We start from the raw sequence: 25,726 nt of genomic DNA on the forward strand, positions 1-25,726 counted from the left end.
GGCAGTGGAGTGAGATGCAATTACATTTTGCAATCTCACATATGATACAAGGCAATTCAGCTTTCATTCAAGTCTTAAAGTGTGTGCTCAGCAATCCTCCTGACAAGTTGAATAGACTGCCAGAATCACTCACCCATATTCCCACAGCCAGGACAAAGATGAAATACACCACAATGACTATGATGTCTGGAACCTCCAAGGCAAACTTCCGATTTGCCTCAGGGGAAGGAGTAGTTTTTGGAAGACCGGTCGCTGGAATCATTTTAACACTGAGTGTAATGTTTGTGAACTTTGAGGCAAGCTCCAAGTCAGTTAATAATTACTTGGGTCCTTATCAAAACTGTGGAGAATACACTTTATAGCTCATGTATAAACCGGAAATGTTTACTTTAAAAATACCTTAACACCTTAAGATGGCTACAAAACACTGGTAGGTGTATATAGAAGTAAATATCAATGGTGGGGCAGGAGTGACATTCACTGTGTAACATTTGGTTCCCTTAACTTTAAGCAAGTAATTAACTGAAGTTTTCATTTTCATTCCTGCAGAGTGTATTTGACGAATTTCTGTGACAGCACTCATAATGATGTGAAAGATAGGAAGAAATGGCAACTGTTTTTTTTTTTTTTTTTTTTTTTTTTAAACAACAGGTCAGTAGGTAAACTGCATGTCCTGCATGCAGATGTGGTTTTACTTTGGTCACTTGTAAATATGCTACCTGTAAAAGAACCATTAAAAAGACAGAACAATATCCTTGAAAGATAACGACACAAGCATTAAATTAGTTCATGCTCATTTTATTAATACATGCCAAGTAACGTATACATACTCATCAATCTGCATGTGTAAATACAGAACATGGAACGCAGAAAAAAATCCGTATGTTTTGATTGAGAAGTTCAGCAGCTACAGCTGTCACTTTTTCCAGAACTTGCTGTAATCGTCAACTTTGAAATCGTCCTCGAACTCATCCTTTACCCTGGTGACTGTCCTTTTCGGATCCCGTTTCCGTAACCTAGCTTTCCTTTCTTCCTCTGAGAGCATAGTGATGTCAACTGGCATCTGTCAGGGGTAATCGCATTACAATCAGAAGCGTAGAAAGTAGACTATTTGTGAACATTTCAACGTTCTCTGACTTTTCAGAGTTATTCACAGACAGTCGGTAATGCTGAAATTTGTTCAAGAAACATACAAATACGAACAACAATAACATACAAGTATCTGGTCTTGCCAGGAAAACGTTCTAAATGAAATAGGTATCCAGCTATAAATCCTTGCAATTTTGTCTTCTTTTATCTAATGTAGGTGACTCACCGTAAGTATCCTCCTGGGCTCGTTGTACCTGATGTTAATGGTGGAGCCGTCGGGACGCACGAGTAAAACTGGATACATTCTCCCATATTTCTGTCTGCCACAGCGCACTATCGATGTCCTATTCGAGTTGTGCTGACACGCTGATGAGTGAAACGCAGACGCTGCCGGCAAACACCTTTGCATGACGTGTTGGTGAAGAAATCTGTGAAGAAAATATCGAGGCTCTGAATAGCAGTAGTTGGTTGATGTACTCAGCTATGCATGAATCAGGAAAATATTTATCACGTTAGCTAGCTACAATATTTTTGCTGACTAACAACCACCTGTCATGGTACCATTTTGCTATTTTCCCCATGTTAGCCATGTCAGTAGAAGCTACCTAGCTGCTTTAATGAATAATCATCCCGCTACTGGTCACAGGGAAGAAAAGTAATTCAAGTTTGGATAAAATCGCGCACGTTAACCCGTAATAAACGCGACTACTTTTGAATATTCCGACCTGTTTAACTAACGTTAGCTAACGTGAACTTCCGTAATGCTGCTCAAATTTTTACACGGATTTCGTTATCAAGCTAGTTACTTACCCGTAAATGCAACTCTTTGATGCCCATATTTTGAGTGAAGCCATACCTGAAACAAATGAGTCGCTAACTAGCTACATAAATAAACGTGTTTGACTCAAAATAATTGCAACCACATAACCCAACAACCAGTAACCTGTGTAGACACTCATGAGGTCATCGGCCTGGTACGTCTTTGTAGTGGCGTACGGAAAGCAACACTGTGTAATAATCGTTCCGACAAAGGGTTCCGCCGCACCATTTCATACCATAATGTTATTTGCGATGCTCAGATTGTTTTGCTGTAGAATCCACTTGTCAGCTCTGTTTAAAAGGTCTATACCGATCCGACTGCGTCTTATCACACTGCATACCCAGACATTTACTACAATATTTACGTTATTTGCGACAATACATGGAAACACACGTATTTGTTTATTCAAGAATATTCATTTGGAATCCTAACAATCCTGTTTTCCTTTAAGGAAAGAGTATGTGCTCTGATTCTTGAAACATATCAGAGTATATATTTTGATATGGCCCAACAATATTAACCAAAATAGACAGAAGTCCACCCTCAGGTTAAGGCTTTTTCTATTTGTGTGTTTCATAATTTCAAATGTTTTGGGCTACTCCTTTATTAATTATTGCAATTAAATGTTTTGGGCTACTCATTTACTAATTATTGAAATTATTTCATACATAACAGCACAGTACATAACAGCAAAATTTTCAAGAGAATCATGAAATGCCACTGACTTTCCCAAAGACTCTCAGCAAGGCCAAGTGTTTACACATATGGTTGCGACATGCCTGTGGAAATACTGTCTAGCTTGTTTTTCTTGTCTGTTTCTTCATGGTGATGATCTTATAGAGGAGAAATTGCATACAAGATTTACGATACAACAGATGCATTTTAAAAAGAATAAACTGAAAATAGTACATACAGTACTAGTTGAACGTTTGGGCACACCTAAATGAGATAATGGGAAATATATATTCAAAGACATTTTGATCTAAACATGTATGCTTAAATGCTTTACATTTTTTTCTTAGATAACTGTGAATAGTGAAGTTAATGCCTACGCATGATTTTCCACAAAAATTTACTTACAATTTTTTTTTTTTTTGCTACTTTGAAGAATCCAAAGATGACTTGTTTAACACTTGTTTAGGTTAATGCATGATTCCATTTGTGTTATTTCATAGTTTTGATGTTTTTACTATTATTCTAAAATGTGGAAAGTAGTAGAAATAAAGAAAAACCCTTCTATGAGTAGGTGTGTCCAAACTTTTGACTGGTACTGTATCTATACCCCCTTACCACTGTACTAGTCAGGAAAAAGAGACTAACAACAAACCAAGCACAGGCAGAAATATCATCAAAAACTTTTATTTAGAAAATTCATGCATGCACAGAAGGCAAGAGAGGGGTTATTTATGGGGCAAGTAAACAAGCTCATGCAATGATGCAGTTTGCTACCTGTAGCCAGCCCAGCAGTTTAACTCTATCATAAAACTCTAAAGACAAACACGTCAAAAATTCCAAGTGACATATGACATACATATAAAATAATCATATCAGGATAATATGCATGGCTTATAGAAGGCAGGGAATTGCATATTTCACTTATATGTCATCATAATGAACTTCAATAACGAATGACCTCTTCTTCTCATCATAGAGCTAGAGGAAAGTGTAGCACGCAGATGTATTACCTCTTAGCGTAATGGGACCACACACACCCCTTCTCAAATGACCTGCCATGGACCATCCAATCCCAAAATGCCTTATTACAGCAAAATTATCAAACACAAACCAGCACAAGGGTGGATAGGTGGTCACAGAGAAAGATATAAACAGATATAATTGGGGAAAAAATCCATAAAAATAGATAGGAAACACTAGTGAAACTACCAAATCAGTACTGATTCTGCTACACCTACATCCACCACGGGTGGCATTGAGGGATGTTAAACAACCCATTTCATACTTAATATAAGAGTAAATTACAGGCTGACTAAGCAAGTCAGGGTAATTCCATATAATCAGTCACCCCTTAGTGCAGCAACTATGGCATTTCTTGACACACCATGACTACCTGTGACAAATACGGTATTATGCATAGCCCCTTCTTATGCACTCAGGCACGCACACGCACAAAAAATATTTCAAAATGCGTGGTGTCCTGCTATCATTTGTCTTTCCCTGCCTCCTGTTCATTGGATACATCACCATTTTATAAGGTAAGACTCGGTAATCGCAAAATCAGCACATTCCAATGACATTCCTTACGCAGATTACTGCTTTACAGTATGGCCAGAGTAAGCATGCATGGCTTGACTGACCAGATAGCAGAACAAATTCAAAATAATACACTCACTCTCACTAGCCCCAATCCCCAGATATTACCACATTTATATATTTGCACATATAAATATCAATGGTCAGTTTGCATTGAAAGCTGATTTTTATATATATATATATAGTATCAGTAGTAAGTAGTAGTAAATAGTAAGTTTATAAGTTATATACAATACGTAAGTATAAGAAAAACGCAGAAATGTCTCATTTCAAGCTCTCCTTAACATTTGAAATATATCAAATACCTAACTTACATTTGTGCTTTAGCAGTCAGTAGATAGGTGATTAACAGTTATGGAATTGCCATACAGATGTATTTGTACGCACAGTTCAAGATTTTAACTGGCTTTAAAAGTGTTTTTTAAGTGCCTTTACATACAGGAATACTTACACGCAACACCATTTGCAGCACATCAATCGAAAGCTTACCCTGACTGTTTTTTTTTTCATTATCAACACATTAATTCTGATGGCTGGAGATAATTTTCTCATTTGTTTTGACACCCACAACAAAGAAACTAAGAAAAGTGGACTTGAGCTGAAGTGTGATCCATCTATCCAGCAAACACATATAGGATGCTGCTTGAGCTGTCTATGAGTATAATTCAGGACTCTGAGGACTCAGGACTCTGAGGTACAGATTTTTGATAGTGTTGTGCAAGTCTCTCTGCCTCCCTCTGGCCAGACAGCAGGGCCCCTTGTACAGTGCTGTACATTTCCTTCAGTGTCCCTTCCCCTGCAAACAGCACCCGGAGATCCTAAAAAACAGGCAGAATTTACAGTCATTGCATAGATATTTAGTAAAAACATCACAACGTGGTGTGATAAAGTATATCAGAGTCAAACATGGGAAAGCTTAAGCATGCTGACATAATTCAGTGTTGGTTTGCTATATAAATCCAAGGAGTTCATACATGCTGTTCATGCAGGAGTAACAATAGTGACAGGCGATGAATGAAGCTATCATGTGCATTTAATCACTGGCTTTTATGTGCCAATCAAAAGACTTTTACATTACATTATTGTCACTTAGCAGACACTTTTGTCCAGAGACACTTACATAGATTACAAATTTTTATATGTTATCCATTTATACAGCTGGATATTTACTGAGGCAATTCTGGGTTAAATGCCTTGCCCAAGGGTACAGTAGCAGTGCCCTAGCAGGGAATTGAACCTTTTGGTTACCAACGCTGTTTCTTATCACTATGTTACACTGCCGCCACTTTGCTCTCAATAGCAAAATATTATGATTGGTTCAAATTGATGATTCGCTATGGGTACACCCATTTTTGGCTTTATGAAGCCTCCATCGTCTGCCATCAGGTATTGGATATAAATGGTGATTATTTTAAAAGCTTTATACAGTGTGCATTTAAACAGTATTGTTCAAAACGGAGTGAGTTATCTCTGCTTTCGGATCTTACCTTGTTAGCGCCCTCTGTGCCAGACAGGGGTACTGCCAACGTGTCCATTATTTTCCCATCTATTCCAGCAGGGAGGAAGGTATATGCTCCCTGAGTGAAGTGGTTTTTGTGCCACTGTGTGCGTAGCACTGTCTTAGGGGCAGGCAGTGACTGGTTCTCTGTACAAGAAGAGCTAGTGATTATACAAAGTCAGTTTGTTGATATTCTTTCCTCACCCAAAGACAGATCTCATTGCTTGCTGCTTTATCTGTTGGCCTCTTACTGGTAAAGGTTCGGAGGTGTTCAGTGATGGCTGCAGAGAGATTCTCCTCTGTCATGTCCTCTATCAGCTTTGCCACACGTCCTGTGCACCAGCCAATCAGGATATTTCCAAACCTGGGGAGGCATTTACTGTCAGACACTGACTCTCTTGCTCCCTCCTTAACATGTACGCAACCACAATCACAATAAAAAGGGACTATGATTTCTATCCTATCTCTATCATATTGTTTGTTTGTGTGTGTATGTGTGTGTGTGTGTGTGTGTACCAGTCAAAAGTTTATTTTTACCATTTTCCACATTTTAGAATAATAATAAAGACATCAAAACTATGAAAGAACACAAATGGAATTATGCAGTGACCCAAAAAGTGTTATAAACAAATCAAAAATATCTTGTATTTTAGATTCTTCAAAATAGTCAGAATATTTTTTAAAATTAATTTTTTTGAAAGAAATTCATAAATAGGCATCAACTTCATGATTTATATTTGACTAAGAAAAAAACTGAAGAATTTAAAAAAGTCTTTAGAACAAAATGTCTCTGAATGCACATTTCCCATTATCTTAATCAGGTGTGTCCAAGCTTTTGACTGGTGCTGTATATTGTTCCTGATTAAATACAAGTATTGGGGACACTGCACATGTAATACTAGAGAATATAAAATCTGATTGACATTAGTCAATCCCTCCTTAACAAACAAACAAGCAAACAAAACAGAAAAAATGAATATCTACTTCTCCTGTGGCCTTATCACAGTGAAGAGGTGCAGGTATTTCCGCCAATTATCAGGGTCTGTCTTCACAGACCTGGGAGACTCCTCCTCCCACAACAGACTGATCACGCTGACACCGCTTTCCCAAAAGGGTTCCTCATACTCCAGGAAGATCTTGTTGACAGTGCCAAAGCCTAGGTCATTAATCGCCTTGACCTTGTCTTCAGGGAGCTGGGGACTGAAGAGCGAGGATGCCTGTGCTTTCAGACAGCCTGTGAAAACATTACAGAAATGCTGCATAGGCCATGTTTCCTTAAACACTTCCCGCAGTGCACTGCCTGACAAAGGTAAGACCCTCCAGCGTGAAAATGTTACATGAAATTCTGCTCAGAACTTTACCTGTGAAAAACTGGAAACATACTCTGGAAATATGGAAATGTATGTCCATATATGGACTTACCCACTGATATGGTGACCACAACATGATCTGCAAGCATCTTTTCTCCATCTTCAAACACCAAGCACACTGGATACTGCGTTCCATCCACAGAGCTAAAGGAGCCATCCCATTCAATCTTACTCACAGGCCTGTTTAGAAGCAGAGTCTCCTTGGGGAAGTCTTCAAGTAGTTTCTCTACCAACTGAAACATTTTTCTAAAGCATAAGGGAAAATAGATGCATTATGCTGGCATTCTGCCATTTGACATTATTAGATGAATCAGCATTCGCATAAAAGTAACTTTATATTAGTCAACCAAAAAAGTTCAAATACCCTGAAATATTGAGATCCTCTCCCATATTTTTTGGAAAATACTGCCATGAGTACAGAGACACGTTGTTGAGATCCGTGGCACCAATGTCTATAAGAAAGTCTTTTCCCACCATACTGAGGATACCCTGTAGCTGCTTCGTTTCCTTTTCATTGACATTCCAAGTGTCTGCCAGCCCCTGAGCCTTTTCAGCAAAATAGTTCCCTATGCTGTTCCCCTCACTGTCATGGAACCTCTTCCTGATGAAGTGTTCCCCTGCTTCATACACGTGCTCAGCAAATGTCATATCGATTTTGCTGCCTGTGTTACTGAAGATGCTCCAGCTGCCTTCCTCTTCTGGCACGTCATCGAGGAGTCCATACTTTTTGCAAAGCGAGTACACAGGGTTTGCTTCTGTGGCTCCATGGATGTACTGGGCTCCCGTGTCAATCCACGACTTTCCTGTTGAGACATCATAAATAGTCATACATTTGTGACAATGTTATGAATAGGCTCACACAGAGGGTTTTGTTTCTTTGAGCTGGCACCTGACTGTGGGGAGTGAAGTTATTTTTCCATCCCTTATTAGCTCCCTCCACCTGACCTTCAAGGCCTGAAAGGGGTGGGAGGGATCAGGGGAAGAAATGGGAGCCGCTGCAATCAGACACTGAAACCAAATGGCAAATGGTTTCTTGTTTAATTAGAGTTTTGTTTTTCACATATTGGAAGGCCAACTGCAGTGTTATTCGGTTCCAGTTCACTGACCCTTAATACACAAGAACACTGACCTGGGTGGTGCCTTGTAGCTCTAGTATATTACTGAAACCCACATAATGTCTTTGTCTGGATTACTCTTATGAAATATTTTAATGACCAAAGTCAAAAACTCAGACAGCACATGGGCCAATGCCAGGTATGGGCTGGCCCTGACACACCATCCAAGTTGAGCCAGTTCAATCAGCTATCACCACCGAGTCCCTGTTTCCTGTCTGAGGGGTTTTGGGGGGTGACTGGGACCACCTCTTCAGACTTTTCACACATTTTCCCACAACACTAAGTTACATTACAGTCTTTTCCCCCAGCTGGTATTCAGACAAGTTAAAGGATAAATATATAAATAATGAACACTTGTGAGGACCACAACCAAGCACAATATTTATATAGGCCTATCTCAGTGCAGTAACACCTTTCAATTAGTCTGGATCCCTACATCTTAAGCAGTTCGCTTCAGTTGCAACTGTGAGGGAAGTGCTATTTTGACATTATGTTGTACATAATAATCTTTGGCCTATGAGTCACATGCCTTGCTTACATTGATAAACACCACATAGAAGTCAAAATTAACCAAATAAAGCTGGCAGTACAGCCAGTAATGTTTTCATAAGCAGTATCACTTCCCACTTCTCTGTGCAGTTTCAAGATCATTTCAAATATCTAACAAAGTTCCTTCTTTTTCACAACAGCAACACAACGAAACATCATGAGACATATTCACCCAGCTGAGCTTTGGCGATTCTCCCTCCTGGGACCCCCGAAGCTTCCAGGAGAGTCACATCGCTGAACCCCAGCTCACGAAGTTTAGTGGCAGCCCCAATGCCAGCCATTCCTGCCCCAACCACCACAATCTTTGGATTTGCAGGATTCCTGTAATACAAGACTCCATGTATGCCTTCTGTTGTACTTTATAAAATAGATACATACATTTAAGAAATGTTGCATAACTGCATTACTCAAAACATCTTCTCAAGACCAGGATGCAAAAGAGAAAACATTCAATTTGGGGCTGCTGTACTTTACAAGTAAGTCATCACAAACTGTGCAACCCTGTAATCGTCTACCTGCTTCATATCCAGTTACACCCTCTGCCTTCTCTCTTTCTGAGGGGATCGTTTTACTGTTTGGATGAATTTGCCGGTTACATTCAACCTTAAGCAACAAGTTAAAGAATGACCTAAGCTACACTTCAGTAATTTCTGTTTAGAAAAGCGCCCCTCAGAAGATTGTCAACTTGTTTAACGATGTGATATTCAGCGAAACCGTTACAAACTTATTTTATACGGTTGATTTACATTTTTTTATGGCGTTATTAAAAGTACATAACTTTACACATCTCTAGCGCACATTTACTAAATCCTAATTGTACGTTGAATACACTGGCATTCGCGATGTCATGAGAGTAACAGGTCAAATATGCACTTACATTGTGGCTCTGTGGATGTGTGGATCTGCACTTTGCTGAGAAGAGAGAGTTTCTGCAAACGTTCGCATGTGGACATCTGTACTCTTGTAGGACACTTCTTGTAGGGAGAGTGTATCAGCCCTAAACGCGTGGGAGGAGGAAATATTCCAATGAAAAGCAAGTGGAACACTGGAGTAATTGTTTAATCCCAGTATTACTCATTGTCTAGGTCTCTCGCAAAAAATTTAGGACTATGACATCAAAACTTGGTGGATGATTGTTTTGTTTTCTTCAGCAAAAATATTTTCTCAAGAAGTCCGTGGGCCAGCTCGCAGCAACTGTTCCTGTGTATCAACTGGAGTAAGGGGACCGAATATAACACCCGCTATGAGATTACCTAAACAACTCTCCAGACCAGTGAATTCCTGAATAGACGTACGCTACAAATTTATAGATGAACAGTTAAAAAATGACACCAACAAGAATAATGATAACTAATAGCTGCATAACTGACATAAGACAAAAGAAATCTATGATAATACCGCTTACTGCTTTCGTTCCCAGAACTGTCACGGACATTACAATATGTTTAGTTCTAAAATGAAACCGTCTTAATTAACTGCATGTCTGCACTGACTTTCAGGCGGAACGGTACAACAAAATTTCCATTAGCCTACCTCGCAGGCGTGGGCTACGTTAATCGCCGCACGTAGACAACAATTCTCTCAAGTGGCAGTGAGCACTCGCCGTAAGCAGCTTCTATAACAAAGTTCGCTATACGAGACCGCGGTCTGCGCACTCAAAGGTAGACCCAAGTTTGGCATACCACCAGTTTGATCTGATGCAATATAAAGTAATACCTAGCTTCCAGCTGATATAAAGACCTCAAGCAACAAACGTCACAGATCAGACCGGTTACACTAATGTAAGCTAAATGAAAGACCTGTGGTTAGTATCAGATTATGTTTGTTCAAATTTTAACAAAGTAGCTAGCAATACAGGATCTACAAGGCACGCTTCTGCTTTCCTCCATTGTATGTCACGAGAGTGTACGCATACTCGTCGGATAATAATTAAATATGCTTGGGAGGTATATCAACTCATTGACACCAAGTTTCAGTTTGTAGTTTGAAATATCACTCATTTGATGGCCCTTGCCAGCTCTGCATTGGACCTGCGCTCCTTTGCCCTCCTAAAGCTTGATAAGTTGTCGTCCAACATATTAAACTTTGTCCTCTCTTCCTAGTTTATTTCAATAACCTGACTCTATCTAATTATGCGAGTACAGGAATCAAACTTCAAGTCTGAAATGTGGCACACCTGTGATAAACGCAAGAAAATAGCAAAAGTATGTCGTAAATATTAAAATTTCTCTCTTTGTTTATAATATGGATGGAGGCTCCTCCCTTGTTTATAATATGGAGAAACATCGAAGAATTTATGCAATTTGAATTTTACTCATTCAAAAACATTATTGGTTAGTCATATGTCGTATTATACGTTGTAATATTAGAATTTACCACTAGAGGGTGTCCAAAACAACGGCACGGTGGTCTGCAAATGCATTCAGTCTCCTGACAAGCGAATTGTTTGCGCAATCACCATTTCTGTTTGTGTAATAATGAAAATGAAAAATGAAATAAAAAATATGTAAACGTTCAAAACATCCATAATGGCACAGCGCGAGCTTTACAAATCAAGTTTAAAACACACACATACACACTGTAGTTCAATTCAGTCTCTAAAGGGGATTTAAAGAGATCTTCCTTCATAACAGTTAGTAGGTTAGTTAGTAGGTTCATAGCAAGTTAGTAGACACATTAACCATCAGATGTCCCTGACGAATTAATTTTTTTTTTTTTTTTTATCAGATTGAGGTCTAGTCCAGAACATGTCGATTTTGTGTTTACATAACCATTCATTTTTAGACTTTGGTGCATACTTATTTTCATTTTTATGCTAGAAAGTCTATTCTGATGTAAAATCTTGAACCAATCTCTCCCTGTATTCTGACAAGAATTCCAGGGTTGGAACAGATACTCCTCTATATTTAACAGAGGAGCTGCTGTTTTCAACATGAATCCACCTACGCTGTGACAGACATATGCATCTGTCTGTTAAAGTTAATTTTTAACAGATTTAATCACAAAGCCTGAGAAAACATAGTGTCTTTAGTGTGCATGTTGAACCATTTCTGGTGTGTCTTAAGATTAGGCATCTTCTATTCAGCTCTGATTCAGCTCTGCTATGAATATCAGATTAATCTGGCCCAACAAGGGCAAAGGACAAATTAAATTAATAAGCACACTAAAATATGAAGGACACATTAAAAATGAAACAAAAACTAATGAGCAAAACACATTGTAGAATATTTTTGCAGGTGTACACTGAGTGGCCATTTTAATAGGCATACCTGCCCTTTCTGTGAAACAGACTGCTCAATCAGTGACAACACCACATGTTCAGACCATGCTATTGAAAGCAGGTAGGTAGGTACCTACAGATTGTGTGTGTGCAATTTAGAGGGAGAATGGGCGCCTCTGTCTTCGAACACGGCATGGTAGTGGGCGCCAGAGGCACCGGGATGAGTATATCAGAAACAGCAACCCTGCTGGGGTTTTCACACACAGCAGTCTCATGATTGTATTGATAATAGTCCACTATCAGAAAAACATTCAGCCAACAGCGGCCCTTTGATCGGAGACCATCGATTAAAGAGGCCGACGGAGGCTGACATGACTTGAAAACAGATGGAACAGATGGGCTACAGTCAGTCAACTAACAGCTGAATCCAACAGTGGTGCCAAAAGGGGCATATCAGAATGCACAACTCATCATACCTTGTCACAGATGGGGTATTGCAGCCAACAACCTAACACAGTCCCACTTCAGCAAAAATCAAGAAGTTGTGATTACAGTAGGCTAAGGAAGACAAACGCTGGACGGTGGAGGGGTGGAAAACATTGCCTGATCTGATGAATCCTGGTTCCTGCTATTTCTTGCAGATGGGGGGACCAGTATATAGCAAAAACCAGATGAGTCTATGGATCCATCCTGCCAGGTGTCAACAATGCTGGTGGTGGCAGTGTGTGGGGTGTGTTTTCATTGCACACATTGTGTCCCTGAGCAATGTGTGAGTGCCACATCTGAAAGATCCGAACATTGTTGTCTCTCAGGCACATCCCTCCATGGCAATAGTGTATCCATCTGTGGATGGACTTTTTCAGCAGGAAATATAATATTGAATAGTGAATATAATAATAGTGAATATAAATTACTGCAGAGGCCCACCCAGTCACCAGGTCTCACTCCATAAGAGCACCTGTGGGATGGGATGGGACAAGGCATTTAGAGTAGAGATCCAACACCAACCAATTTGCTACAGCTATGGGGAGCACTGGAGTTGACACGGGCCAGTGACCCTGTGCTGCACTTTCAACCCCTTGTTGAGTCCATGCCCTAACAAAATCAGGCTGTTCTGAGGAAAAAAGGAGGACCAGCTCACTATTAGGTACAGATACCTAGAAAGTGGCCACTCAGTGTATATGTACAAGCCTTTGTTTTGTATGGTCTGTGATCTTCAAGTTAGAGCATGGTTTGGTGCCTGACTGTACTTATAAAAATCTTTTTGCATGTCCTGGGTGTGTGCAGGTGTTGGAGACTGTTTCAACTGTTTCATAGCCCTCTATTGGCTTCTGGAGAATGTCATTTCCATTGTTGTGTTTTTTGAAAAGCACATAATTTGTAGAACATGCTGTGACTCTCTGAAGTATTTTTATTTATGCAAAAATACTGCTCATGCCCTTTACCTCTGTTAGATCATTTTCTGTTAAAGTTTATCAGGGGTATGAATGCATTTGGAGGCAAGAATATAAGGGGGCCACAGTGGGGAATCTTATTTCATAGCTTCTACAAGCTGCATATTTTATTACAAAATCTGGACCTGTGCCTTCTTTTACTTCTACTATTTTGGGTGCAACATCCTCATTTTGAGCATTAAATCATATCTGAATCAGCATTAGAAGTACATGGAGGAAATTGGCAACACAAATTTCTTCAGTTTCTTCTGACTCACCACTGATTCTTTCAATTTCTTCAGAATCAGTGGTGAGTCAGGTGTTTTAGGGTGTTGTCTGAAGATCATGAGAGATTCTGAAGTTATGACAACAGCAAGAAGTTCATTCCACTAATGGTTGCCAAACCTTCAGTTCAATAGAGTTATTCCCAACCCATAGGCTGCTTGGACCATGAGCACTATCACTGTCTAAATACCAAAATTGTTTTGGAATTGCTTTTTCGATTTCGCAGCTTGAATCTCGAGTGTGCACTGAAAAGCTGCGTTTGCATTGCCTAAATAGGACTCAGTTATAATACGTTCCAATACTTCATCTGTTCTGCTGAGTCCCTCTCTGTCTTCAAGAAACATCTGAGGACACAGCTCTTCCACTCTCACCTGAGCACCTGAAACTCTGCCCCCTAAAGGACTTTCCCATGTCTCAAAACTGTTTTCTACTAATCTATAAAATAAAAAATATATAATCGAATAGTTTAAAGCACTCGTTAGTACTACCAGCTAGCTTGTACCTTGTTTGGCCAACCATTGAAATCTAGACATGCAATGCTTCTAATATTGTTGACTCCTTATGGTTTTTGCTTGTGTTATACTATACCTTACTTGTAAGTTGCTTTGGATAAAAGCGACTGCTAAATGAATAAATATAAATGTAAATGTAAACGCAATGCTAAAAGAAACCACTAGAGGGTAGACGCCTAAAAGCTATAAGGGCAAATGGCAAAATGAGCAATACTCAAGTACTTTGGAGGTCATGGCAACAAACTTGACTCTCGACCTACCAAAAAAAAAATAAAACCTGCAAATTTGCATTAATGCCTGCCTCAAGATCAGATATTATTGTACAGACTGATTCCAATTTGCCACATCTGAATTGAAGTTAATATGTAATTGTGGCAGTATAGCAGTGGCATTATAAGCTGTTGCATTAGTGAAACACCTCGTTTGTAAACATACAGTGGTAAACACATTGCAGTGACACAAGCTTGGTGGCTGGAAATTGGCTGAAAAGGGTTGCACCTATTCTCTGCACTTATTGTTTGTGACAGTGTTTCCCACATACATCCCACCATATTTTACAGATGGAACTAACAATTACCTATCTATACAACTACTTGCCTTATCCTATTGATAACCCATTTTGTAAGTCACTTTGGACAACAGCATCCTCCAAATTAATACTTGTAAATGTAAATGCACTGTGTTAGATCTAAGTTCCTTTCTTTTGCCTTCTTTTTGGATTTGCTAAATCAGATTGCTTTTAATGCCAGGCAATTATCTCATGAGGCAGTAAGGGGTTTTATCTTTTCAAAATGATTGGAAGTGCATTTTTGTTTCTACCCAGAATACACTCGTTTGGCTTCATACAATGCCAAAGGCAGGGACAAAATCTGGAGGCAAGATCCTGCTTTTGTGCCAAGACCAGTGAGTCACCTAAAAATGTGTACTTGGTGATGTAGTATATAATATTACCATAGGGTGAAGGGGCTGTAGTTGGTTAATCAGCAATTGCTGCATATGTTAATTTTTGATTAATCCTTGAAGCACCTGCAAGGGGATAATGAATGTAGAATAAAATGTGTTCTGCACTGCACTGTGAGCATAGAAGCTAGTTAAAATGTTATTCTGTGCATACATGCATGTGTGTGTATATATATATAGTGTGTGTGTGTGTGTGTGTGTGTACAAAATACACGTTCATCCCCCTGCAGGCCAGCTGAACATATAGAACACCTAACGGCACCATAGCACCTTCACACTCACAGTTTCTTTTTCATAACCGGAATCAATTTATCACATGAACAAAAGGTGATGAAACATACGACAGCCATAATTGAATTTCCACAATGACGGTGGCTGATTCCCAAGGGTGTGCAGTTTCTCCCCTGAGTGGGAATACCATTTTCTTTAATTACATTCTTCCCTGCAGCTTTGCAATGACTGTCAGCACAGATATTTTGGGCTCATATATTTTGCTGCAGAAATACACCAGTTGCCTTTCTGTCTGATGTTATCAACGATAGCACTATAGAAATAGTCAAGATTTCTGCTGGATAAGAAAGATAAAAATCTAGTGTAAAACAGATTAATTTTAATTGCAAACTAAGATTTTTTTGTTGTTTTTAGAAAATTATAATAGACCTAGACCAGTCTCTGAGCTTATTATATTTATTATATATATATATATATATATATATATATATATATATATATATATATATAATGTGCAGTCCTGAAAAAAAATCCTCTTAAGCTCTCTAAAGAGAGTTGTCTGCGCCTAATCACTATGTATAGCCACACCTTTTCAACACATATTGCCAGAGCATTGGAAAACAGGTCATTCACTTTCATCACAATAAGAGCTTGCCCTTTGTTCCCCTGGCCTGGTGAATCAATGATATTATTGTGGGATTAATTTGCCATTGGTATAATTTATCATCATTCCGCGTTATTGTGCATGGGCTCGATTTCCGATGTGTTGAGTTCTTTCCTTCAAAGCTGGGCTCAGATCTGTGTTTCAGCTGGAGACAGGTGAGTGTGGGTGATAAATGATGTCTATGGGAGAGAAAAGGCAGGCCTTGTACACCACAGATGGCACAAGAATACAAGGACAGCAGGCCTCTTCTTCCAGAAGGGGGGCTGCCACTGGGGACAATGCCTGTTGCTGTCCTCATTCTTCCTACATAGAGGGACAAACAATAAAATATTAAACACCATGGGAGTACTTCATTCTCACTTCTCTCTGTGTATTCACACTCCCATTGGAAAAAAAAAATCCTTGCAAATTAAAACAGATTTTTGAAAAGATGCGTAGAAAAAGCTCTGTAGATACCTCACACAACCAGAGCCTCTAGAAGAGGTACTTATGGACATATAGTTCTGCCCTTTGAAAAACATCAGTTGATTGCCTTACAATTACCTAATTTGACCTTGAGAGGAATTTTATGGTTTTCTGGGGGAAGAAAAGTATTTCAAAATGACCACCAGAAAATGTGTTTAGTTAGTCGCACCAAGAATACACCAAGTCAATTGCCCTTCCAACACTTATTTACAAATGTTTTATCAGGTACAATTTAACTCTCCCTGGATTTCAGTTACAGAACCACTCTAGGCATCCCGTAAATCACCACAGTTGGCAGCTGAAAAAGATGCACGTTTCAAGAATGGATTTCACTGCTAAGGGACCAATTACTGATAATGGCTGTTTTTTTGGATAGTGCGAGTATGTAGTGATTGGAACAGTGCTGATCAGCCCTGGTTTCTCAGGTGGGCTGTTTTCACCCTGTAAGGCATTGACATGTCAGGACAGGTCTATCCAGGGGCAACAGAGCAGCTCATATCTGTGAGACTGCAGCAGCTGTTCCTGCTCACGGAACCAGATTGGATAAGGTGTGCCTGATGGGTCTCCATTCCCTCCTCTGACAGAGGACTGATGGGAACTCACTGAGAAGTCCAAGGTTTGCCTATAAGAGGAAACCGCGAGGCAGAAAACAACACCGGATGTAATCCTCAGCTGATGCTATATAACAAGTGCTTGGAGGGGAAACAAAGTCCACTGTACCACTCAGCTCTGCACTTTGTGAGACATGAATTTACAGGTTCTCATGGAGTATTCATATGCTGTGTGTATGTGTGTGTGTGCATGAGAAAGATTTATTTATATGAAGCATGATTTATATGAAGACAAAGATTTTAAACTGTGGCATAACATGAAAATGGGGCTTGTTGTTCACTAGGTTGATGCATGATAGCTCCAAGTGTGAACTAACAGGGCACTGGCACCTTGGGGTGCAGTGGGAGATGATAGACGTTGCTGAACGTCTTGAGCCCTGTGGCATGCTGGGCCCCCGCGGGGCCTATCGCTCCCACTCATGTAAACAAAAATGTGACACAAACAATGCGTGTCTTGTTATGTGTGTTTCAGAGACCTTATTGTGTTTTCTATCGTAGGCATTTTTCCTGGCTCCCTGGAGAAGTCGTATTGCCCGCTTTTCGCAATGATCATCCAGCCGAGTTTTGTGCCAGGCCTGTCATCTGCTGTAGCTACCAACTATCCAAATTGACATGCAAATATTTGTAGCCACAATTACTGTAGCACACAGAGAGAAGCATGATTGTCAGCCTGCCCTGAAACTAATTATGCGTCAATGTGGGTCTCTGTCTGGCACTCCTCCTGCAATCAAAGGGAAACCAGAGACAGTGTGCCCAATGCGGAGTCTCATCTTCTCGGAGGAAAGGGTATTAAACTATGATAACAGACTGCATCTGTCACCAGTCTCTTCAAAACCTTCACTTGAATCAAAAGCATGCTTTTCAACTAATGTAATTGGTCCCTTTTTATTGGTCTGCTCTAAATACAGACACCAGTTCATATTTCCCCAGATTTTCTGATTATTAGTCATAGTTGACAAATATCAGCACATTGGTTTGTCTCTGAGCTTTTCAACAGAGCCTTTTCATAAACCTTACACTTCTCATCTCAGATTGTCTCATATTTCTTTTTCATTTTATATCAGTGCGTACATATTGTAAAGTGTTGCAAGCAGACTAAAATTTGAGAGTGCAGGAGACTGTGGGAGAGCTCCAGGAAGCCTATGTGAGGTGTTGTGGTGTGAAGCAGGGCTTGTAACCCAGAGGTTGCTGGTGTGATTCCAAGGTGGGGGCACTGCTGCTGTTACCCTTGGGAAAGGTATTTACCTTTAATTGCCTCATTAAACATCCAGCTGTGTAAATGGATGAAATGAAAACTATGTAAGTGGGTCCGATTAAGAGTGTCTGATAAGCATGATCAATGTGAACATTATCAAGAACGCAGCAAGTATAGTGATTCACAGGAGTGTGCTTCTGAAGCAAGGAGAAGAAGCATTCTCCTGTATTTGCTGCTGGAGAGAGTCCATTTGAAGTATGTGATTATCGACAAGGATTCTACTCAAGACAAAGGAGGAAATGATAACCCAAGGTCGTTTCTACTCAAGAACAATGGTCAGCAGTGCAGCTGAGTTATTTTTGGCAGCTTGCCCAGGGAAAAGTCTAATTTTCTAAATATTGGTGGTCCACAAGACCGCCTGGCATGAAGAAAAAAGAACAAAGGTCAGGAGGTGTGAAGGTAGAATTTAGTTCAAATTTGCATACCGAAATCCTTCATCTTCTATTGTTCTTTAACCTTGATATCCATGGAAACCTATGGCCTCCTTCAAAAATGAAAGACAAAAATGAAAATGTTTAGCAATTGCTCACTAGGTGGTTTATTTTCAGAAACAGACAAAAAGTTTGTGCAGGTTTTAAACTAAGAATAAAAGGCGTTCTATAAGCACAAATAAGGACAGCAGCGTTGGTATAAAGAAGGGAAGGCAAGCTGTAAATAAGGAGTGGTCTCTTGGTGTAGGCTTTTTTAATATATACTGATAAAACTGGTGACCTTTTTGAAAAAAAAAAAAAACTCCTGTCTTCTTTTAAACATCCCATCTGCATGGGCACGTTCAGTGCAGTATGAGAGGAATGCGTAGCAGAGCCGGGGAAGCAACAGCTCACCACATTCCATCCAAAAGAGCTCTGCTGCGAAAGCGCGAGCGAGCCTCAAGCACCGCATTCGCATCCTTGACGCAGGGCAGCGGCGACTCACGGGCTGTCAGCATGTCCATTTGCAGAGGCTTGTGATGCGCGCATCTCAAGGTGTGTCCTGGACTCTTCAGTGGCACCACACATGTTCGAATCCTCTGTGTTTTCCAGTTAGGCTGGATGCTCAGTGCAAATGAACATGGACAAGACGAAGCAAACTCTTCCACCTTTCAACTGCCGTGTGGTCAGCAACTCAGTTTAAATTAGGTTTCGTTTTGGATTATTGCCCTCCTTCTTATGCCGTTCAGAATACTTCTGTACACAACGATAAAGGTAGGTTTTGATAATATATACATATATATGTATATAGGTTATAGACGTAGGTTTGTGTGCTGTGTTTTTGTTGTATGTATATGCTTTGTTTGAGCTTCACTGAATGACTTGTTTGTGCAAATACGTGTATGTTTGGTGCCGATATTTGACATTCACTAGTATTTTACCTAAAACATGTGTACAACATGTAATTCACCCTTGAATATTTTACGGTGCGATAGGTGGCAAGAGGCTAAATTCTATCAAAATTAATTAATTGTGGGGTTTTCATGCATCGCGGAAACAAAAATGCTACTTTAGAGAGGGATTCGGTACATGACAGGAGAGAGGGAATACCCCCATTTGAGGGAAAGCCCATACATTTTGCAGTGACTGGTGCATATGTGGTAAGTTTGTCTGAATGGTTTTGAACTGAGCAGGCTGTATAACGAGGACTCAAGGCGCATCTGGCAGTCAGTGTCCCGGCAACTGTTTTGAGCATTCAAAGTTCATTTCTGCGGGGCACGTTGGAACAGAGAGGGAAATGCTGTCACATGCACTGACAACGACCATCTCACCAACTCAGTCCTGCGCAGCATCGCTGAGCTTGTAACCAGCAGTATGTGTGTTGCACGCGTTTAAAAGCCCTCTGTGCTCCGCGGGCTCTCATTGGTTCTCAGGAACTTAAGTTCTTAGCGTGTGGGCTGCTTCTTGTGGTTCAGCGGGGAAGCCCGTTTGGACTTATTATACTAATCAGATTTGTTTCAAGAAATATTTTTGCGCTGGAATGCAAAAATGTGAGAATACAGGGAGCCAGTGGCGGTTTATTACCGTCTTGGATGAGGTTTCAGAGAGAGAGAGAGAGGCAGAGACCTGAATGCCTTCTGGCAGTGTTTATGTGAGACCGCACCATAGCGCTGCAGCATGTTCACAGCTCTTCATGTGGTTCCCTTCATCGTGCTGTGTACGCAGAGGCGGAGCAGATCCCGTGGTGTCTTTCTCACTGATCAGTCAGAGTTGGTCTATTAGATTATTTTATGTGTAAAGAAGCACGGATTATACACATTTCACAACAGTTGATGTGAGGATTCCCCTCTGGTCGAATGTTTTATATAACTGCTGCTGCTACATGAATGAGCATGAGGGGAAGCACTAGGTCATTGTGTGTAACTGAATCCTGTGCTGAATAGCCCAGCACAATGATACAGGCCTTCCTAGAAAGATCAAAGGCAAAACCATAAATATTGCACATAGAATTGGTACTAATGTCAATCAAGGTTAATTACATGTATGCATGCATTCAATTTCAATTAATGTCCCATTGCCATAGAGATAAACATGGTCAACAGAGTGACTTGGAGGAATTAATGACTTATTGCATTGATTGAGACTGCTCATTTATTTACCCCTGGTTTGGGAATTACCAGAGAAAATCATCTAGGCACAGAAAGGACACCCTTGCCATTTTGTTCAAACTGAATTCAATTTGTAAAAATTGATGACCCTGCATTTTGGTATCTGGGAGAGAGGGATCAATACCAAATAAGATATATATGCAGTTTGTTGTGACAGTATATTCTTAGTAATGCAATGTCTTATGATGTGCTACCATGTACATTCAGCAGCCTTGCAGTGACCCTGACTGTGATTTTACAACACTGATTCACATTGCTGGCAGAATGTTGGGTTGATTCTTAGGGCCAGTAAGTGGCTTAATGCAGCATCTGAAGGCTGTTAAATTATCCACGAGCGCCAAGTTGGTTGAAATGCTTTACCACATATACAGTTCCATGGTCAGGTCTGAGCTGTAGTGAGAAGCTGTTATGGAGAACATTTACATGTTCTCCCGTTAGATGTCGGGGGACTCCTTAAAATCGGCTCTAAAAATGCATTCCAAAGCCGAGCCTCCACCCCCAGCCTCCCTGAAAAAGGTTAGGACTGAAATAGGAGTCATCTGGTCCCGGAGCCAACAAATCTTAGAAATGAGAAATTCCTCTGTGTGGGCAGAGCCCTGTGAGTGTACTGAGATCAGTGAGTGGAGGGATCTCTGTGGAGGGGAGTGCTGTGGAGACATTTGATTGATAGTGGGACCTTGGTGAGACTTACAGGCAGGATGCTGATTCACATGGAGATTTACACAGCAACTTTTCATCTTCCTACCTGTAGAGGAGATTACCAAGGTTCAGTAATATTTTCACATGAGTGAGGCAGATTCCCAACATGCTGAATCACTCTAGCACCCATCCACGGTAAGGCAACAAATTGTTTCTGACACAGGATTGATACCTTTAAATAATTCTGAGTCTTGATTAATCATAAGGTTCAGTCAGAGTATGTCCACATAACAATTTTATTTTCCCATGGATGTTCCCTCAATATTATCATGGAAATCATAATCTGTTTATAACCCTGGCCTCACTTGATTCCAGGAAGAACCACAGAAGAGAGCTGTTACTTTAATCAGTTTAAGGTATGGTGAGATGCCTGCTGTATATTGTAGCTGTTGGGAGTCCTTTGCAAAAAGTCAAGAACAAAAAAAAAACGAGAGATGCAATAAAGAATGGGCACTCCTCTATGAAAGAAATCCAACAAAAAGTTCAACAGATAGTTCTTGTTGTTTCAAGGCTAACATAAATGATTACTATCCTGCTGGGATGTTTCCAGACACCTCTGTCCAACTCCCCAGCCTTTTCAACCTGCCTCTATCAAACAAGTACATACCTGATTAGCTCCAATTTTTCACCTGTCCAGTAAAAAAAATAAGATGTGAGTCAGCGTCTCTGACACCTCCTTTATTCTCCTTCATACACCTCAGCACATTGTAAAGTGAGGACTGATGTGTTCTCCACTGGCCACTGTGTCTCAATGACTGATCGATGGTCACAGCTCGGTCAGGATACACAGCAGGGCTTTCAGTTAAGAGAGTTTCAGTTCAGAGAAACCCCAATTAAGAAGGGGGAAGATTGAAAAGAGTGAACTGGGGAAGGGATGATGATGATGATGAGGGAAGAAGGGGCTGCTGATGAACCTACAAATATATAATACATATACAGTGACGTAATGACGTGGCTCTATGGTGGCTGTCTAGCCCGTGGAAAAGCAAACCGGTTATTAGAAGGTTTGCAAGTTGAACCGACTCTAAACCGGCACTAGCACCAGCCCAGAGCTAGCACCTAGTTCGCCTTGGTGGAAAAGGGGTATATGTGACTTAGGACTGGGTTGCAAGGCCATGTCCTCGAGTACAGATAAAAAGTTTTCCTGTTCAGAGGATGGACCCGGACACACAATGAAAATGAAAACAGCATGTCAGTGTTTTGAAAATCAAGGAAAATGCATGTTTTTTGACCCAGGTTAGCTTGATATTTAATGCATTGTGCTACAGTACAGCCACTGTAGCTACCGTATGCAGTCAGTTCTTGAAGAAATGACTTGATTCTGTAAATAAGCATTGTATTTTGATGTTTTCACCATTGACACCATCTTCCTCCAGCACATATTTCTATACCCATGGTTCACATTATTTTTGAAGAACCTGAAGTGGGACAGTTGAGGGAAATATTCTGTTTCCATACCAAAGTTCATAAAGCACTTTACTTAAGGTGTGTAGGGTGTCAGTGGTCTGTATTCTTCCTTTCCACATTCCTGTCAGTTTATGTGCCTGACACATTACTGTATGCTAATGTGTAGTTTTTTTAATGTGAATGGCTTTGTTACATGAAGGAAAGGGGGACATGTTAACTATTGTCATGTAGAATTAGCCTGTTTGGAGTTACACAGGTTTCTCATTTATCATTAGTCCTGTGTTGTTTGAAACACTTGACAGTGTCAACAGCAGTTCCTTTAATGTGACGAAGTATTGGTGGGTAAAGTGACCACCACCTTGATACTGTACTGCTCCAGTATTATCACGTTCAAAATGTGTTTGAAAGTGATAATACTGTCCAAACACTTGCCCTATGAAGAATCCTATGCAGTATGATCAAAATATTCAGAGGTCTGGCCTTCGGTCTTAAAACCAGTTTAAAAATAATCAGCTTTCCTTAAATTTGTCCATTGCTTTTGAAATAAAACTTGAAATAAATCTGTGATTCCTCTAGATAAAAAGGCAGCAATAAACCTTTTTTTAATGGGGTCAGGAAAAGGACATCTTTAATTTAGTTTATCCTTCCTGTTCCACTCCCACATAGAGTATCTCCTTTTCTGTAAATATACTGGATGTAATTATGATTCCTGACCACTGACTGTTTGGATTGCATTATTTACATTGCATTATTTGTTAAGATTTAAAATAAATTGGAAATATATAAGCATTGTATTCACATTTTCTAGGATGTTGTTTGCATTGTGTTATTTAAGCGCTTTTCATTTCTACTAATACTTTTAATAAATAGTCCAGCTTAAAGGAGACATATTCTGCCAGATAAACAAATTAATAAATTAATAAATTAACAGATGAATAATACTTCTGCAATTACTACTACTTCCACTGCTATTGCTGATCCTGTACTTGCAATAATACCAATAGTGCTGCTAATTACTATTGCTAGAGATTCAGGGTTTTGCTGAACTAATTCTGACATTGCTATGAGATTCCTGTAGACTATACTAACTCTGTTTTTAGCTTGTAAGACCTGTGGAAAAAACACAGCACAACACATTCAGTGTAATGGAAAGTATGAGAAACTCTTTAAACAGGAGCTTTGAAGGATTGTTTATGGTACACTCAACGGTTGTCTAAAATACCAGCTTTATCTGATAGTACTGAAATGGATGAGTCAATACTGGCATGGGGTTTAATGAGCATTCTTGGCCTGGATGGGATAGCTCAAGCACTGCAGGTATGTGGTGATTCAGCATGGTATTCCAGGGAGGTAAACCCCCCCCCCCCCGAAATCATTTCACAACCCAGGTCTTCTACTGTATCACTGTTAGACCAGCCTCTTCCATAGACCTCTCAGGACACAGGGCAAGGTCAGAGCTTTGGACTGTATGTCAGTGTGTGGCCTGCTGTGCTCCAGGTCTGGGTCAGGTTTCTGTTCTGACATGACTGCTTTTTTAAAGCTTGGCTTTTTCCAGTGTCTGATTAGAGTCTTATACTTTGACCTATTTAATGAGCTAAATAGGTGGCCATTGTCAATTAAAAGGGTGATGTCACCATTGCTTAAAGGTCTTGGTTTAGCATACCCTCTTCAGTCTAAATTGAAAGACAAATGTAACTTAGAAACTCAGGTGATCATATTTGTTGTTGATACACCTTAGTTTTGAGGTATGCTTTGCCATGTATGAAATCTACAGTTTCAACAGAAGAAACGTTTTTTCACGTAGACATATGTGACTTCAACTGATTGATGAAGGTATGGATTCTTCTTAAAGCTTTTGTATACTGAAGTACATGCCTTTGACTAATGAATGCTCATATTACAGTTTCATTTAGGAAACAGCTGAACTTCATTGATATTGCAAAATTAATCTGGAAATGATTTCACTGAAATATAATATTCTTACCAAATACACAACTTAGCTAAACCGGCACATTTTCAGTCCTTTTATATGGTGCAGATGGTGCCTTTGTAGTTACATCCCACTGTAACTCTGGCCTACTAGCAATTTGATGTTTCATGTAATTTCAGCAATGAAGTTATTCATTCACCTTGGAAGTACTCCTCAGAACCTCATTAGTTTTGTGTGAGGACACCTCTTGATTGGCATTTCAGGAAGTGCCACTCTTTGGCTTCCCCAAACCAGCTTGACACAATTTAGTTTTTTAGTAGTCTTAGTGGGCTGTTGTCTTCTTTTTAATGCCCAGACAAAGTTGATACATGTACTATCAATCACAAATGGGTCAGTTTTATCTCTCCTCTCTTTATCCATGCTAGATTGAGTTAAGGAGTGCTATAGCCTAGCCTGTCACAAGGCCATTGAAGTTTCTGTGTTTTTTTTTTCACAGCTAGATGCTATTCTACCAGGCACATAGCACTTACAAATAAAGGTCTCTAAATGGTTTTACAGAACTGTTTTGGGTACTGGCTCCAAAGAAGCAAATATTATGCCCAGTCACCCTTAATTTACTGTATATTGAAGTATACACAGTGTAGCTCTGGGAAGCCAAACCCATGTCCATTTGAATATTTGTGGGGTGAATTTTGACCATGTCAGTTGGTGTGGAATTCCATGTTTGCTCAGCCTTTGCTGTGATTTTATTTAAAGAACCACTG

The 25,726-nt window shown here is 39.9% G+C and overlaps 2 protein-coding genes across 2 annotated transcripts; both read right to left on the reverse strand.

Annotated features, from left to right (window-relative positions):
- Positions 1-821: 821 nt before the first annotated feature.
- On the reverse strand, positions 822-2,073 carry mrpl55 (mitochondrial ribosomal protein L55). The gene is made up of 3 exons (XM_036521220.1): positions 1,900-2,073; positions 1,316-1,517; positions 822-1,063 (listed from the first exon to the last, which is right to left on the reverse strand). Exons 1-3 carry the CDS (start codon positions 1,941-1,943, stop codon positions 917-919), a joined length of 393 nt encoding a protein of 130 aa, XP_036377113.1. The 5' UTR covers positions 1,944-2,073; the 3' UTR covers positions 822-916.
- A 2,578-nt stretch (positions 2,074-4,651) lies between these two features.
- On the reverse strand, positions 4,652-10,367 carry paox1 (polyamine oxidase (exo-N4-amino) 1). Its single transcript, XM_036521218.1, has 9 exons — positions 10,246-10,367; positions 9,590-9,709; positions 8,885-9,033; positions 7,413-7,851; positions 7,101-7,294; positions 6,663-6,912; positions 5,930-6,042; positions 5,668-5,825; positions 4,652-4,998 (listed from the first exon to the last, which is right to left on the reverse strand). The coding sequence occupies exons 2-9, from the start codon at positions 9,655-9,657 to the stop codon at positions 4,846-4,848; spliced, it is 1,524 nt and encodes a 507-aa protein (XP_036377111.1). The 5' UTR covers positions 9,658-9,709; positions 10,246-10,367; the 3' UTR covers positions 4,652-4,845.
- Positions 10,368-25,726: the final 15,359 nt, after the last annotated feature.

The sequence above is a fragment of the Megalops cyprinoides genome, chromosome 2, assembly GCF_013368585.1.
Source record: "Megalops cyprinoides isolate fMegCyp1 chromosome 2, fMegCyp1.pri, whole genome shotgun sequence".
Taxonomy (NCBI): Eukaryota; Metazoa; Chordata; class Actinopteri; order Elopiformes; family Megalopidae; genus Megalops; species Megalops cyprinoides.

Coding starts and splice junctions, on each gene's coding strand:
- mrpl55 (XM_036521220.1), bottom strand. CDS start 1,943: ATGGCTTCACTCAAAATATGGGCATCAAAGAGTTGCATTTACGG. Junction 1,518..1,899: donor TCAAAGAGTTGCATTTACGG/GTAAGTAACTAG, acceptor TTTTCTTCACAG/ATTTCTTCACCAACACGTCA. Junction 1,064..1,315: donor AGCCCAGGAGGATACTTACG/GTGAGTCACCTA, acceptor TACCCCTGACAG/ATGCCAGTTGACATCACTAT.
- paox1 (XM_036521218.1), bottom strand. CDS start 9,657: ATGCGAACGTTTGCAGAAACTCTCTCTTCTCAGCAAAGTGCAGATCCA. Junction 6,043..6,662: donor GTGATAAGGCCACAGGAGAA/GTAGATATTCAT, acceptor ATGCCTCCCCAG/GTTTGGAAATATCCTGATTG. Junction 5,826..5,929: donor ACACCTCCGAACCTTTACCA/GTAAGAGGCCAA, acceptor CTTCTTGTACAG/AGAACCAGTCACTGCCTGCC.